Source organism: Amblyomma maculatum, chromosome 3, assembly GCF_055883805.1.
Source record: "Amblyomma maculatum isolate TAMU_Amacu chromosome 3, ASM5588380v1, whole genome shotgun sequence".
Taxonomy (NCBI): Eukaryota; Metazoa; Arthropoda; class Arachnida; order Ixodida; family Ixodidae; genus Amblyomma; species Amblyomma maculatum.
This window is the reverse complement of record NC_139346.1, coordinates 174,662,354-174,676,316: the sequence shown is the minus strand read 5'-3', so window position 1 is coordinate 174,676,316 and position 13,963 is coordinate 174,662,354. Positions and strand designations below refer to the sequence as shown.

The 13,963-nt window shown below is 45.2% G+C and overlaps 1 protein-coding gene across 1 annotated transcript in view; it reads right to left on the bottom strand.

Annotated features, from left to right (window-relative positions):
- LOC146197008 (uncharacterized) overlaps nt 1-13,963 on the bottom strand; it is an 88,587-nt gene extending 74,624 nt beyond the window's left edge. The window contains exons 1-7 of the mRNA XM_084597111.1: nt 13,930-13,963; nt 12,222-12,329; nt 11,604-11,759; nt 10,338-10,486; nt 9,172-9,321; nt 7,326-7,455; nt 1,315-1,532 (exon numbers count right to left, since the gene is read on the bottom strand). Of these exons, the coding sequence (XP_084453237.1) occupies nt 1,315-1,532; nt 7,326-7,455; nt 9,172-9,321; nt 10,338-10,486; nt 11,604-11,759; nt 12,222-12,329; nt 13,930-13,936 (918 nt within the window). The 5' untranslated portion in view covers nt 13,937-13,963. The remainder of the gene's footprint in view (nt 1-1,314; nt 1,533-7,325; nt 7,456-9,171; nt 9,322-10,337; nt 10,487-11,603; nt 11,760-12,221; nt 12,330-13,929) is intronic.

The window sequence follows — 13,963 nt, the reverse complement described above, 5'->3', positions numbered from 1 at the left end:
TACGAATCACAAGTTTCTATGCGTTTGGTTCAATGAAAACCTTTCATGGAATACGCACATTTTAAATTTAGTAAAATACTTGAGCAGAATTGTAGGATGTCTTTACATAATTTCTAATTTGGTACCCGTTTGGCTAAAAATTTCAATTTATTATGCTCTTTTTTATTCCAAACTAACATACTGTATTCTTTAATGGGGAATCACTTCTACAAATAATAATAAGTTGCTTGTTCTCCAAAAAAAAAAAAAAAGCCCTTCGAGCTATTGAAGGTTATTACGGTATACCGCGCGACTTGCGTACAGAACCCTTATTTAAAAAATATGCCATATTAGCCGCTAATCAGAATTACTACTTTCGTCTTCTGCAGTACATTCACCATAATAGGCTGTATACTACCCTACCTGATAGATCTACAGTAACATATAATCTGCGAACACGAAAACAACCTGTACCTATTACTCGAACCAACTATGGAAAACAGAAATTAACTTTTCAGGTGCCATCCCTTATCAACAACACACCAAATGTGGAATTTTCATTGGCACCTAGGGTATTTAAAAAGAACGTAAAACAATATTTAAATGAATATCTCCTATAATTTTAATGGTGGTAGTAGCTGTATTTTTCTCATATGCGATCTTTTTTGTGTAAATATTTTTTGCTATGAAATTTATGTTATTGAGTGCGTGGTCTGTTGATTTGGTTTGGTTTGGTTTGTGGGGTTTAACGTCCCAAAGCAACTCAGGCTATGAGAGACGCCGTAGTGGAGGACTCCGGAAATTTCGACCACCTGGGGTTCTTTAACGTGCGCTGACATCGTACAACACACGGGCGCCTTGCTTTTCGCCTCCATCGAAAAGCGGCCGCCGAGGCCGGGATTCGATCCCGCGTCCTTGGGAACAGTAGTCGAGCGCCGTAACCACTGCGCCACCCCGGCGGGGTCGGTCTGTTGATTTGTATATCCAATGAATACTGCATGTATTGATACCTTTTAAATACCGTATGTAAGTGTTCCGTAATGTTTTTTTTTTAAATATTTTATATACACTAGAGGCGTGTGCTGTTGTGTGTTGTTATCTGTTTTGGGAGCCAAGGCCCAGTCAGGCTTGTCGTCTTTTGCCTTGGCTTCCGCTTTTTTGTAAAAGAAAAAACTTTAACTCCAACTCTAAGTATTTTATACACTCTGGATGTCTTCTGCCACATGTTGCTAATTCCCTCCTCGGTCATTAGTTTAAGAACAATGCACATCTCCGCTCAATCTGAAAAGTATGCCTGTTCATACGCATCGTGGGTATGCGACGCCGGACACGCACCGTAGGCCGAAGTAGGGCCTGGTAGATATTCTTGGTCACCAGGAGAGAGGCGCTGAGCATGGAAGAGTCCACAGACGACAAGATGGCTGCCGTGATGCCCATCATGCCAAGGATAGAGACTGGACCAGAAGTCAGGTAGCGGATGGAGTAGGGTAGCACTCTGCCGCTATCTTGAACCCGTAGGTGGTGTGGTCCACTGTAGCCAGCTGCTGTGAAATCTGAGGAAAATCATTGAAGTTTAAGTATAAATGAAACCTATAGTCACACGAGCGAAAGCTGTGCAAAGCATACTTTTGCATGGTTTAGCAAGATTGTAGAGGTTATAATTAGGGGGTGCGTAAGACTTAAGAGTTGACGCGATTACGCCGGTACCACCGCGTCATTGTTCTGTGACCTTTATATTTTTGGAAAAGTTGTCTTTGACGAGACGAAGGGGCAGTGCAAAGTCGTTCGCAACCAGCGGAGCGAAACCAGAAGCTTCACCCCAAGTAGTAGGGCTGATACTCTAAAATTCATAGGTATTCAAATGCGAATTGGATGCGCTAGCGTTGTTTACCCCTGTCATTCCTTCTTACAAATTTTGACGCTTCGTTGTGCAAAGAAATTACATTCAAGAGGTCGGAATTCCGTCTCCAGGCGAGCGCCCGTAAAGTGCTGGAGATGAGCATGAGCTGCTTCACGATGCGGCGAGCGGGGCTTAGCCGAGGTCTTAGGATCATCATGCGTACACATATGCCCTTTGAGAAAGTTACGGGGTGAAGGAAAGATGTGACTGGCGCGGGGGTACAGGGGCCGAAGTCGAGGGCGCACGAACAGCACGCGGCGCACCTGATTAACGTAAGCGCGGACTAACATTGCCTGCTGACGGTCGCCACTGCCGCAACGGTGACATGCACCACTCTCTTAAAGGCTGCAGCTCTGTGATCAGTGCGCCTCCTCACGGCTGAACCACATGAAGCATGCATGCATATCTTATTCTCAGTGCTTCAAGTGTTGATAATAGAGGATTTTAATGCACACCATCAGGATTGGGCATACCGACAACAATTACCGAAACGCATACAATTGTATAGGAAGACGCGCACAACCTGGGGCTCACCCTTAACACCGACCCCAAAGACCCGACGAGAATGAAAAAAACATCGTTAGCGCAGACAGATAACCAGAGGTGAGTTTTTCAAAACACGTAGCATGTCTAGAATGCAATAATTCTAACCAAAATTTTGGAAGCGATAACTATGTAATTATACTAAACCCTCAAGGAAGACTCCAAGACGTAAGGTGCACATGTCGGCCGTAGTTGAGTACGATCAGTTTAGAGATCTACGATGGGTCCAGGTGATGGAACCAACCAAGAACATTCAGTAATCGACAGCGGCGCCGATGTTAGGCATCAAAACACTTGAAGGGTACAACACCCTGGAGATAGCGAAGAATCGTCTTCTACACTTTTGGGGTGCTAAACGAAGGCTAGATCGTCGAATCAAAAAGCAGAAATGGAGCCGCAACTTCAGGAGGACCACGAGACTTAATACCATGGAGTATTTTTCGGCATCTGTTAGACCCTGAAAAGTTAAAGATGTAGCCTGCCTTAAGGTAAGCAAAAACAGGACACGAGTACAACGGTAATGACGAGGACTTCATGAAAAAACTAATAGAAACTACGCGGGAATATCTTGCGTACTTCACTACCCCATTACAACAGAACGCCCAACGAAACACTCGACATCCCTATCACGGAGGCTGAAGAGCGGGCAGAAATAGACTCAAAAATAATTCGGGTCTGGGACCAGACGGAATAACGAAATAAAATCATTAAACTTAGACGACGACTCCTTTAGACACTTAAAATATAGGCAGGAATACTAGGAAAAGAGCGAGTTCCCACAGCAGTGAAAGACGGCAAATATAATTCTAATTCCAAAACATGGGAAGTCTCCGCAACTGGCAAATCTAAGACTAATCTCCCTAAACCCCTCTGTAGGGAAATTATTGGAACATGTTGTCCAGACCGGGTTTATGGGCATCATCAAGCGGAACGCACTGAGGCATCGGCTTCCGACGGCACCTGCGTACGCAGGACGATGGGCTCCAAACCAAACACGGTATAATGGACTCAAAAGACTCAAAGAGAATCCTGGGCTAAATCTTACGAAAACGTTTGACAATGTGAAACACGAGGCAATCCTGCCAGGATTAACAAATTAAACGTAGGTACCAAAACGTACATGTGCATCAGCAATTTCTTCACGTGTGATCTGCTAGCATGAACTTTCAAACGTTACAATCTTCCATGACTGAGGTGTAGAGCGAAGGCACACCCCTAGCGTCAGTGTTGTCTGCCTTACATTTTAACGTGGCAATAAGGGAACTCCCAGAAACTTTAGCAAATCTAGAGGGACTGAAATTAGTAGTGCTGGCTAGTAGTGCTGTGCACTAAATAAGTTACGTAATGGATACTACTCTCTTTCTCGAATCCATGTAGAGAAATCGCTGGGCACCGCCGTGGTGGCTCGACTACTGAACCGTTCGACTACGCTTTCTTTCAAGAAGAAAGAGGCATGGAAGAAGAGGCTTCCAGTTTGTGACGTCAACTATAACGTAACACCTCATGAAAGTTGGGTACACGTCACTCATCTTGCACGTTAAAATTACTCCCTAGGCTATTACAGCATCTCACTGAATTTGCTCTAACTCTCCGCATGCAACAAAGCTTCCCCAGTGAGATTTTTTCATTCTTTATCACAACCATTCGTTTTATTATAACTCGTTTTGTTCGAACGTAATCCTGCCGAGAAACTTGTGGTGATACAACCTTGAAAACACACCGACGTCTGGTGGACTTAATTGGCTCTAATTAATTAACTACTTAATCTGCATGGAGCAATATTTTTCCAGCGAGAAGTTTTCATCCACTACATAGTGCAGCCATTCGTTTTTTTTTTTTTGTCACTCGTATCGTTCTAACATGATGCTGCTGGTGACACGAATTTCCGACGTCTGAATTATTTAATTGGCTCTAATTAATTAACTAATTAACCAACGTATTTCATTACATAGATTTTTTCACCCTCTATTTAGTGAAACCAGCCGTTCTCTTATCAATCGTTTCATTCGAACGTAATCATGGCGACAAACTTCTAATGACATGACCTTGAAAACATACACATTTAATGCTTACACATTAATAGCAGACTGGCAATCGCTTGTAAACGATTGCAAACCTACACGTATGCGCCCCCGGTTATGGCGAACATATTCTCCGAGGCCACGGACGATAAATTGAAGCTCTGTTTTCAGAGAGGAACCCTCAATCACGTAGTTTGGGAATGTACGAACTCGCTTGGAGGAGCACACAAAATAAATAGTAGAGAAACCTGGGAGACCTTGCTGTGTAGCTCGGAGCCTGAGCCTTAGCTCCTAACATTCCGACTGGAGGAAGAGGCCGTCAGAACGCAAGACCTCTCGGCCAGTATCTGAAGCGATAGCACTCTCCGTGCCGCGTAGACCTGCGAGCCACGAGCGGTCATGGGCCACCACCCATATTCGGTCGTAAATGTTTTACCATTTCATTCACGCGCAGAGATAGCGGCCTCGGACAGACACCGACGAAGTACATGACTACGGCTACCAGGGCAACGCGCTAAAAGCAACTAGTGTATACTACTCTATTTCCCGAATTCAAGTATAGCAATCGCTGCGCACCGCTGTGCGAAGCGCTAAACTGCTGAACCAGAGTGCCTGGATTCAAAACCGACCACCTGTGGCTGCTTTTAGATGGAGGCCAAACGGAGGGGCGTCCGTGTGCTGTGCTGGGTCAGTGCGCGTTTAGGATCCGAAGTTGGTCGAAATTACTCCGCAGCCCTGCACCCTAAGCAAACCTTTCTCTCTTTTTGCGCCTTCACTCCCATCTTCATCACTTCGAATATGGCGCGGCTCCGGTGCAAACGGAAAAAGTGAGATACTGCGCGCTTCCTTTCCTGTAAACGAATTTAAATAGCTATGCCCCATACTCCCTTCACACTGCCCTTCACCTAGCAGTGGTGGGACCTCCTAACTCAGTCTAGTATCAACCCACCGGTCCCGCCCATTCGGCAATTTGTACAACTCTGGCAATGGGCGAATCGTAAGGCTGGTGCAGGCGTGATAGCCAGAATAGCATATGCGGCCCCATATCTGCATCTCACTAAATGAGAAAAAGAATTGATAGAGGGAATCCTTAGAAAAAGTATCTATAAGGCTCTTGAATTTCCCCAATGTACACCCACAGAAGGGACAAGGCTCAAGAAGCACGGAGTATCAAACACTGGATAAAATTATTGAAGTAAGCAGAATCCCATAATACGAAACGCTCACCAGAGTACTAGCATGAAGAAACATGCTACAGAACCTCGATATCTGCTATCCTATTTGGGCCTAAGTGGCACGAAAATAGACATATGATAGAGTTCCGGAAAAGACTCAAAATCTCTCCAAAACATCCATCCACATCATCATAAGAGTAGAAGAATCAAAAGAGCCGATGCCTTGAATAGCGCTACGGCGGTGGAATGAATGTGGTTTACGTTGAAGCAACTGCGCAAGGGGACCGTCCAGCTATGGTCACAGTGGCAAATAAACGCTAAGAGTTTAAAGCTAGCTTCTCTGGTCGCTCAAACTGCAAGAACGGTGGTATAAATTACCACAGCGCTAGCAATAACAGGTACAGAGGCAGTAATAATAATCAGTGATTCGAAGTACGCGGTCAGTAATTATGTCAAAGGAATTATATCAAAAGAAGTAAATAACATATCCCATTTAGGGGATCGAAAAGGGACATTCAAATTTTCCGGGCGGGCCTATGCCCCTACCGTGATAGGCGCCGAGACCATAAATACATCATACATTATTAAAGACAAACTCGAGCTGAAAACCCACCAGCTGACGGATCACTAAACAAAGCGAAAGAGAATATTTGGAGATTCCTACGCCCAAGAACATATCCCAACACCCTGCTCATGAGCAGGTAGTACCAAAACAATAGAGGGAGACAAGAACAAGTTTCAAAACCACAACTTACATGGTTCACATGATCTGTATATGCCCAAACACAACGCACACGCATTAGGAAGAGAGAACAGAGACCTTGGAATCTCTGATGCTCATCTCGGAGCCAACAACACAGCTTGCTCTCATTCAACTGGATGAAGACGCCGGCCAGACCCATGAGCTTCGAGCCGCCGAATAAGCGGATAGGTATCCCTTTTTTACTGTGTAGAAAAATGAAGTTATTGCATTCAATCTCGTGGGAAGCACCACGGCGCGCACTATGTACATCCCAAAGAGTGTCCAGCATGTAATTGCATTTGTAGTTTAAACAGGGCTCAAGTGCTTTGCTGACAAAGCCGTGGAGACATAAATGGACGGTGTCTCTGCAACATGGTTCCCAATGATGCAAATAAAACTCCAAGCAGTGTGCATGTTTATGAGTTCGAGTATTATGTGCCAAGGAAAACGTGAGAATTACTGGGATTTACTTTCTTCCAGGTTTCAGACCAATGTATCTCGGATTTAATGACCGTGTTCAGCCCTATAGGCATACGGCCCTAGGAACAACTTCAAGCGCAGTTGCTGGCCAGGTCCTTTATTTCACTATTGGTGTAAATGTCCGGTTGGTGTCAAAATATTTCAAATGGTTTCTGATCGGCGGCGGCTGATTACTTCAACAAAAGCAGCGGTAACAAACTGGACACAAAAATATGACACGCGCCGGCATGTATGCACACTCACACACCGCTTTGTGTGTGTGAGTTTTCTACTCTGTTCCACGTTGTAGCACGCTATTTTTGTTGACGTCATGTGGTCGTCATGTTTACCAACTGGCTCGGCACCTTTCCATAAAGGAAATGGCATACTTTTCTTACTTTATTAAAAATATTTATGATCTAAGAAAATTGTACACATTGCACAAAACATACGACAAGCCCTGGAGAGCAAAAGCTGTTAGACTCAGTGTACAGACTGACACTCACTGGCACTCTTGGCCACGGCGCCGATTACAGCAGGAGGGATGGCTAGGGCGATGCAACCCAGAGCAGAGAGGTACGAGACCATGCGGGCATCGAAGTCTGTGTTGCTATCTAACATTCGTTGGAAGTAGACCTGCGCCATAATGCAAAACAACGTTATTCACGTGTACCACAATAACTGTTCAAAAGTTAGCAGGGACACTGTATCTTCGCCTTTAAGGGCATAACGTGGTAGCGAAGGCTACCAACCGAAAAAAAAAAAAAATTATCCAAGCAGTATGAAGGTGACTGCGTGGCCTAGGGAGGAAGGTGCTTGACTCAGAATGCAAGAGTCCTGGCAAGTTGATTCTGATATTACGCTTCCATATGGAGGTTGCTGCTCCTGCCAAATTTAGCGTCAAGCAACCCGACGTCTATTCAGTGAGCTGCCATTCCACTTGCCAGCGTCATGCTCGTGACGGTTAGCTCACAAAGCAGACGCGGACGCACACAATATGGCCGATTTTTTGGTGAGTGGGAGCTTTGACCCGGTCGCTTTGAAAGATCAGGTTATGATCCATTTTAGTCGCAATTTGCAGCAGAGGGGCACTTAAGTTTTTTGTCTTTTCCTAGCGCAGATATTACGAATTTGACATTCACGTGGGCTCTGTTGATTGGATCTTTTGATCGTAGTAACTGGCGTGCCCTATCTTACTTAAAGAAACGCGAAGTTTGACAAACTTGGCACCTCTTTATTTATGAGTTTGTTAGCATGTATTTTTTCCAAAGCAGACACAATACGGCTGCTTTGTAAGTTCTCCTACGTGGTCATAGGCATTCGGCCGATACATTTTTGGAGACCAACCGCTATCTGAATACGATAATACCGATAGTGGTTGAGGCATTCACGGAGTCCGGTGGTTGGTTGTCATCAATGTCTTCGATTCTTGGTAAAGAAGCAGCAGCGAAGCTACGACAGCGCAACGGCTTGCAGGGAGTGCTACAAGCCTATTTGCATGCTGCCTCCATTCGACAGCAACGCAGGAGGCGGGGATACGACTAGGTACACGTGACGCACATTCTAACAGACCGGGTTGGTCAGCAAGTTACACCACGTGATTATCATTAAAACATCAAATCAGTGATGCTGGTCTGCCAACGGCACTCTGCAGTAATTTCCCTCTCAACACTACTCCTTTCAGACGCTTACCTCTTCTTAGTTTCCGCATTAGACGCCTTGTCCAACCGAGTTACAAGCAAGCACCGATTGGCATTGAAATCCGTAGGGTTGTGTGTCCGCACGGCGGTTATTTGCGGTTTAAATTCTGCCTTTTGCATTTTTTTTATTTTTTTTTTTTAAACCAGAGTAAACACTTTGTTCAAGTGGCGGGGTGTGGGACCTGTTTTTCGACTGAAGCGGCAGTGCGCGTGTCTCCCCGAGCAGTGCGACCACAGCTGTTCGTTCTATTCGAGATGCAGTGTCTTAGCCCTAATACATTTTTGACGACAGAGTCGGGCTAGTTCGTAGTATGAAAGTGTTCATTATAACTGCAGTCATCATTAGTGGGCCACACTGTACAATATGCCTGTCATTAATGAGCTAACCCAATTAAAGACTACTGCAGACAATACGGAGGGCTCACTCATTTTATGAAAAAATTCTAGCTTCACAGAAGTGAAGACCTAGAAGAAGACAATATCTAGTCGATCGATGAAAGAAACGAATAGTAGGGCAGGAATAACGCGGCGCACGTTCAGATAAAATGATCTGCAAATCAATGCCTGGAACCACAGTCTTCACCTTGGGTCACTTTAGCAATATATGCAGCAGGCGTGTTGATTATGAAATAATGTTTAATTAATAAATTACCTGCCAAGGGATGCCTCCGAGCACAAGCATCAGGAACCGGTCGAAAAGAGGGCTGACATCCCCGGAAGTCACGCTGCCAATCCAGTTGTTATGTGGGGGACCCACCGTGCCAACAACCTTACTTCCCAGACAGGCAGGCACGCAAATCCACTGCGCGCACCAAGTACGCCATTTCTACTTGAAGGCTTAATTGCAACACAGTTACAATCGGTAAAGCGGCGGAGTACGAAAGTGAGAAGCCGTATACAAAACATTGAAGAGAGCTGATTCGATAATGGATTTTAACGCTTTATCTCTTTAACAGTTAGATTACGTACCAGACTTCATGAAAAAAATTAGCTGGTAGCTCACTCCTCCTCAAAAAGGCAAATTGAGCTTTCCAGCGTAATTCAGACTGCTCTTTCTTTTATTACTCTATTCAAACTGTCGTGAGGTTTTCGCATGTTCGCCGTCAGCCTCCTAGTACATTAACCTTTTCACGCGATTTGCAGATGCTCTATTTGTGGCTGGCTGACCTCCATTCCTACCTGCCACAACGTCACAAGGTATGATACACAGTGCAATAATCAGATATTACGTGCTGCTAGGTTCATAGTGAACATCATTCATTCGGGATCGGTGCTTCTACCACAGTACCAGCAGCAGACGCCCATTTCAAGGTTGAGGTACTGCCGACCCAGTTGTAGCTTCAGTAACGCGGTGCTCACTGTGGCGTACGTATGTTTCACATGTGTCTCAAACCAAACAGCTGCCGATGCGAAAAAAAAGCGTTTAATGATATTACCTGAGCAATAACCAAATCGCTTCGCAAGCACTCCAGATGCTTGAGCGATTGGTGCGAGATGCACTTCCTATCAGCGACCGCGGCGATATTTGATCACCTGCGTTAATGCTGATTATAGCTTCCTGCAATAAGAAGACGTGTTGCCTGGGAGCATTCGAAATCCGCTTGCCAGGAACAGCCGGATTATAGTATAATCAATGCAGGTTACACAAACCTGAAAGGTTTTCACCATCGTGAAAAGATTTAACATGTGAACAATTTCTTCGAGAACAACGTGCGTTAAAATTGCAGTGGATCAGGCATTGAGTCACTCCGGTTGATTTGGTGCCGATATTTGCTAGGGCAGCTAAAAGGAACATCGAGCTAAAGTAATTAGACTTGCCAAACAGACGGAAGTGGTGACGATTTGGAGAACGTCCGTGCGCGTCACTGCGTAGAAGCCTCCCATTGAGGTGTAGAAAAACACGACCATAGCGGACGTGACTACGAAGAAACGCACTTCCACTTCTAAAATGGCAGCCGCTGAGTCGCCTGCGAGTGAGTGTGGAAATGAAAACAAGACTGCTTATTAGCCACAATATGTCGACAAGCGACGTGTGAAGCAACTTGGCAATGAAAATACTGTATTCAATCCTTTTACTTCAAAAAATTGTGGACAAGCGCATGTTTTTAGCATGAAGGCCATGAACCCAATTTTTTCTCATGGCGTAATAATGCAAGACGAATATAATTATATTCGCAGAATGTATCTTAGAAAACGTCAACTATTTTGCTATTTATAATCCAAATGCAACATATTTTTTTTATGTTTTGGCTATTCCATGCGAGGGAAGGATATGCACTGTTCAAAATCGGTGTTTTGCGTGAAGGCTGCACAACTCCTATTATCTTGTTCAAAAAGCGTACAGCCTTTTTCAATGGTGTAGAGCCTCGGGCGGTCTACTTCTGAGCCGTGTAGTGGCACTGATATAGCATTAGTGGAGGTCCTTTCTATGGGAAAGGGTAGGGGAAAAATGTTCTTGTAATCCAGAAATTCGTAACGCTGGAAATACATTCTAAGCCGCACTAAGTGACTCAGAAGAAAACCCCCTGAGTTGTACACTTTTGACGAAGACTGAACGTTTCAATACTGCACAGCCGCTTCGTAATTAAGAGTGGTTCTCGAACACCTGGGCGAAGAACAGCGCAGAAAAAAACGTAGTGCGTCAAAATACTCGACCTCAATTCCTGTATGCCCCCTCCCCTCCCAACATACCATCTCCCCTTCCCCCGGACACCAAGAGTGCCGCCGCGAATTAAGGCCGGCATAACCCGTGTCCGGTAACCCCCCCCCCCCCCCCCCCCCCCCCCCGAGAATAACCCAAAGACCCCAACCAACCAACCAACCTGTATTACGACAACTTTAATTAAATGAGCTGGGCTATACGGCAGCAATAAAGATTCCTCGTTGAAGTTTCACAGCAATATCTCGCGAGTTTTGCGCGCGACCTCACTGTTGCGTCGGCATGCAGCAGTGTTGAGCAGCTGTTTTTGAGCTCAAGAATATGCCCTCAAACAGCCGTTACAAAACAAAGTACGAGTATTCACTGCATTCACATCATCGGAACATATTTCAAACACATGAAATAACGTGAGCTAATAGACGAACCCAGTGCTGCCAGGACGCCAGCTGTCCAGAATACTTCGCCAGCGATGGCTGGGAAGCAGAGGAGCAGTGCCATCCAGCGACCGTAGCGATGCTGGAATGGGTCCAGCATCGTCACCGGTCTCAGGGCTCGCATCCTTTCAGCGAAAAAAGTTCCACCTGCAAATGGAAGATGTTCTTGTAACGCACACAGCACACCATCCTCCTGATCACCACGCTCGAAAGGAAAAGCGGACATATGAGGGTAATGAAGGAGAGTTAAATATATACAAGACATTGCGGATAAACATAACGAACAGAGCCCAGAGGAGATGAATGTGGTGAAACGGGTAATCAGCACTATTACAGACCACGGTCGTAACCTCAAGTCTTGCACCAGACAATGAGGAGCTCCCCCTTGGAAGGACAAGCACTACCATGGAATTTGAAAATAAAATAAAAGGTCTCAGCTTGTGTCACTGAGAGCACAGAATCGTAAGAAAGTAAAGAGAGAGAAAGTGCTCCCAATGTCATTGTAGAACCTTTTTTGCGCTGTCTTTAGCGAAGTCTTTTACGCAAATACATGAAGCTCAAGGCTCATGCCATAGCGGACAGAGTTCAAGTAGTACACTGCCTTCTTACCTATAACCAGACTGATTGCGTAGCCCAGAGGTGCATGACAGTGCAGGATGCCGTTCTTGTACACAGCTTCCGCTGTTCCGTTGAGATAGCCGCCGCCAACCCAAGTAGCTGGGACAGAGGAACAGGACTAATTATTCATAACCAAAAAAGACTACTAAAGTATAGATCATATAACTACCACAGACCGAATGTCTTTCAAGATTAACAGCCTAAAACTAAAAGAGCGATATATGTATTTGTGGTAGGAAAGGCAGAGAGGTTGGACCGAAGGGTTAAAATGTGGCCTGTTACTCTGCACTGGGGAAGGGGAAGAGAAGAAAGAGGATCATGATGGGTGACGATGTGAGACAAGACATAGGAAAATGTATACAGGCATGGCAACTTACTCTAAAAGCGCGACTAAAGTTCCGTGTTGTTCGTTTGTTCGTGAAGGGCGAGTACAGAACTGACAGCGTAGTGCCACTCCATCAAATAAGCGTCCCCAATCTCATTGTCTTAAATGCAATAGCTGGAACTACTATCTGGAACGGAGCGCTTTTGGCCGACCTTTGTTCCCTCGCGTTCTCGGATCACTTCGCAATCAGCTGTCCTCTGAAGCTACTGCTCATTTTCTCCCTGGGCCATTGGGGCAGCGGGAGCGAATTCGTCGCACACCACAACCATCCTAGTGCTTGCCGTCACCCTGTAGAGGAGGCTCACGGTCGAACTAGGGTGCCCACGATAGCATAGATGCGCCCATTATAACGCGATTCGCGAAGGCACCGAAGACAAAATTTTCCTTCCTTGGAACGCATTTCGCCTCTGATAACGAAAACATCGCGCTTTGAACACAGGTACGGACAGCTACAGAGACAAGTTTGCAATAACTGCGCTGTTCTTCGTCTTTGCTTTGCGAGGCCTGTAGTCATGCATCATGAGCAGACAAGCCCGAACTTCTGTCTTAAACTTTCATTGCAAACTCCACTCTCCCCGTAATTACTTTGTGTAGTTTACAGCGCCGATCTACACAATCACTGCCTCGACAATTATCACGAGCACTTTAAACTGGGCGGCAGTGACAAATGCTCTCAAAGTGGACCTCAATACGTCTAGAGTGTGCCTGTAGCTGTAATTAAGAGCGACTGCACTTGCATGAGATGGGGCGAAACGTGCTATATAGGTTTAGATGACATAAATAGCTTATTGTATTAGTGAATGAGGGGTAGAAGGTGTCTAGTATTATTTATATTTTGAGAACATTCCACAAAGGTTCTGACTTTATTTGCATATGTTCAAAATTTGGCACCAACAGAAATTTAAGCAGACATCTAATTACCTTCTGTGTTGGCAAATGAAGCATTAGGAAGTGTCGATGCCTTAATAGCGAGTCTATGTCATTTTTACGTGGTTGTATGCACAGACCACTACACGTCAGCCTGCACACAACCAGACATCCTTCAGGTCTTCTAACCGGTGGCTAAACATTCCCCAAATGTGTCCAGAGGTCTCACACGAAAGCTATGCAACATATATCGAAACATATAGTTCAATTACTACTGGCTTAGAGGCGCCATGTCTATCCCTACGATTTATGTGACCGACGACATTTTTTTTTCCGATCAGGGTTGTAATACTATGCATGACAATCTTCTCTACTGAGCCGTATAGACTGCTGTTATTTTTTTAGCAACTTCCAAAGGTTGGTTACATCACTCAGCATTCGGCTTACCGGTCATGGATCCGGCACCCAGAATCAGCGGCAG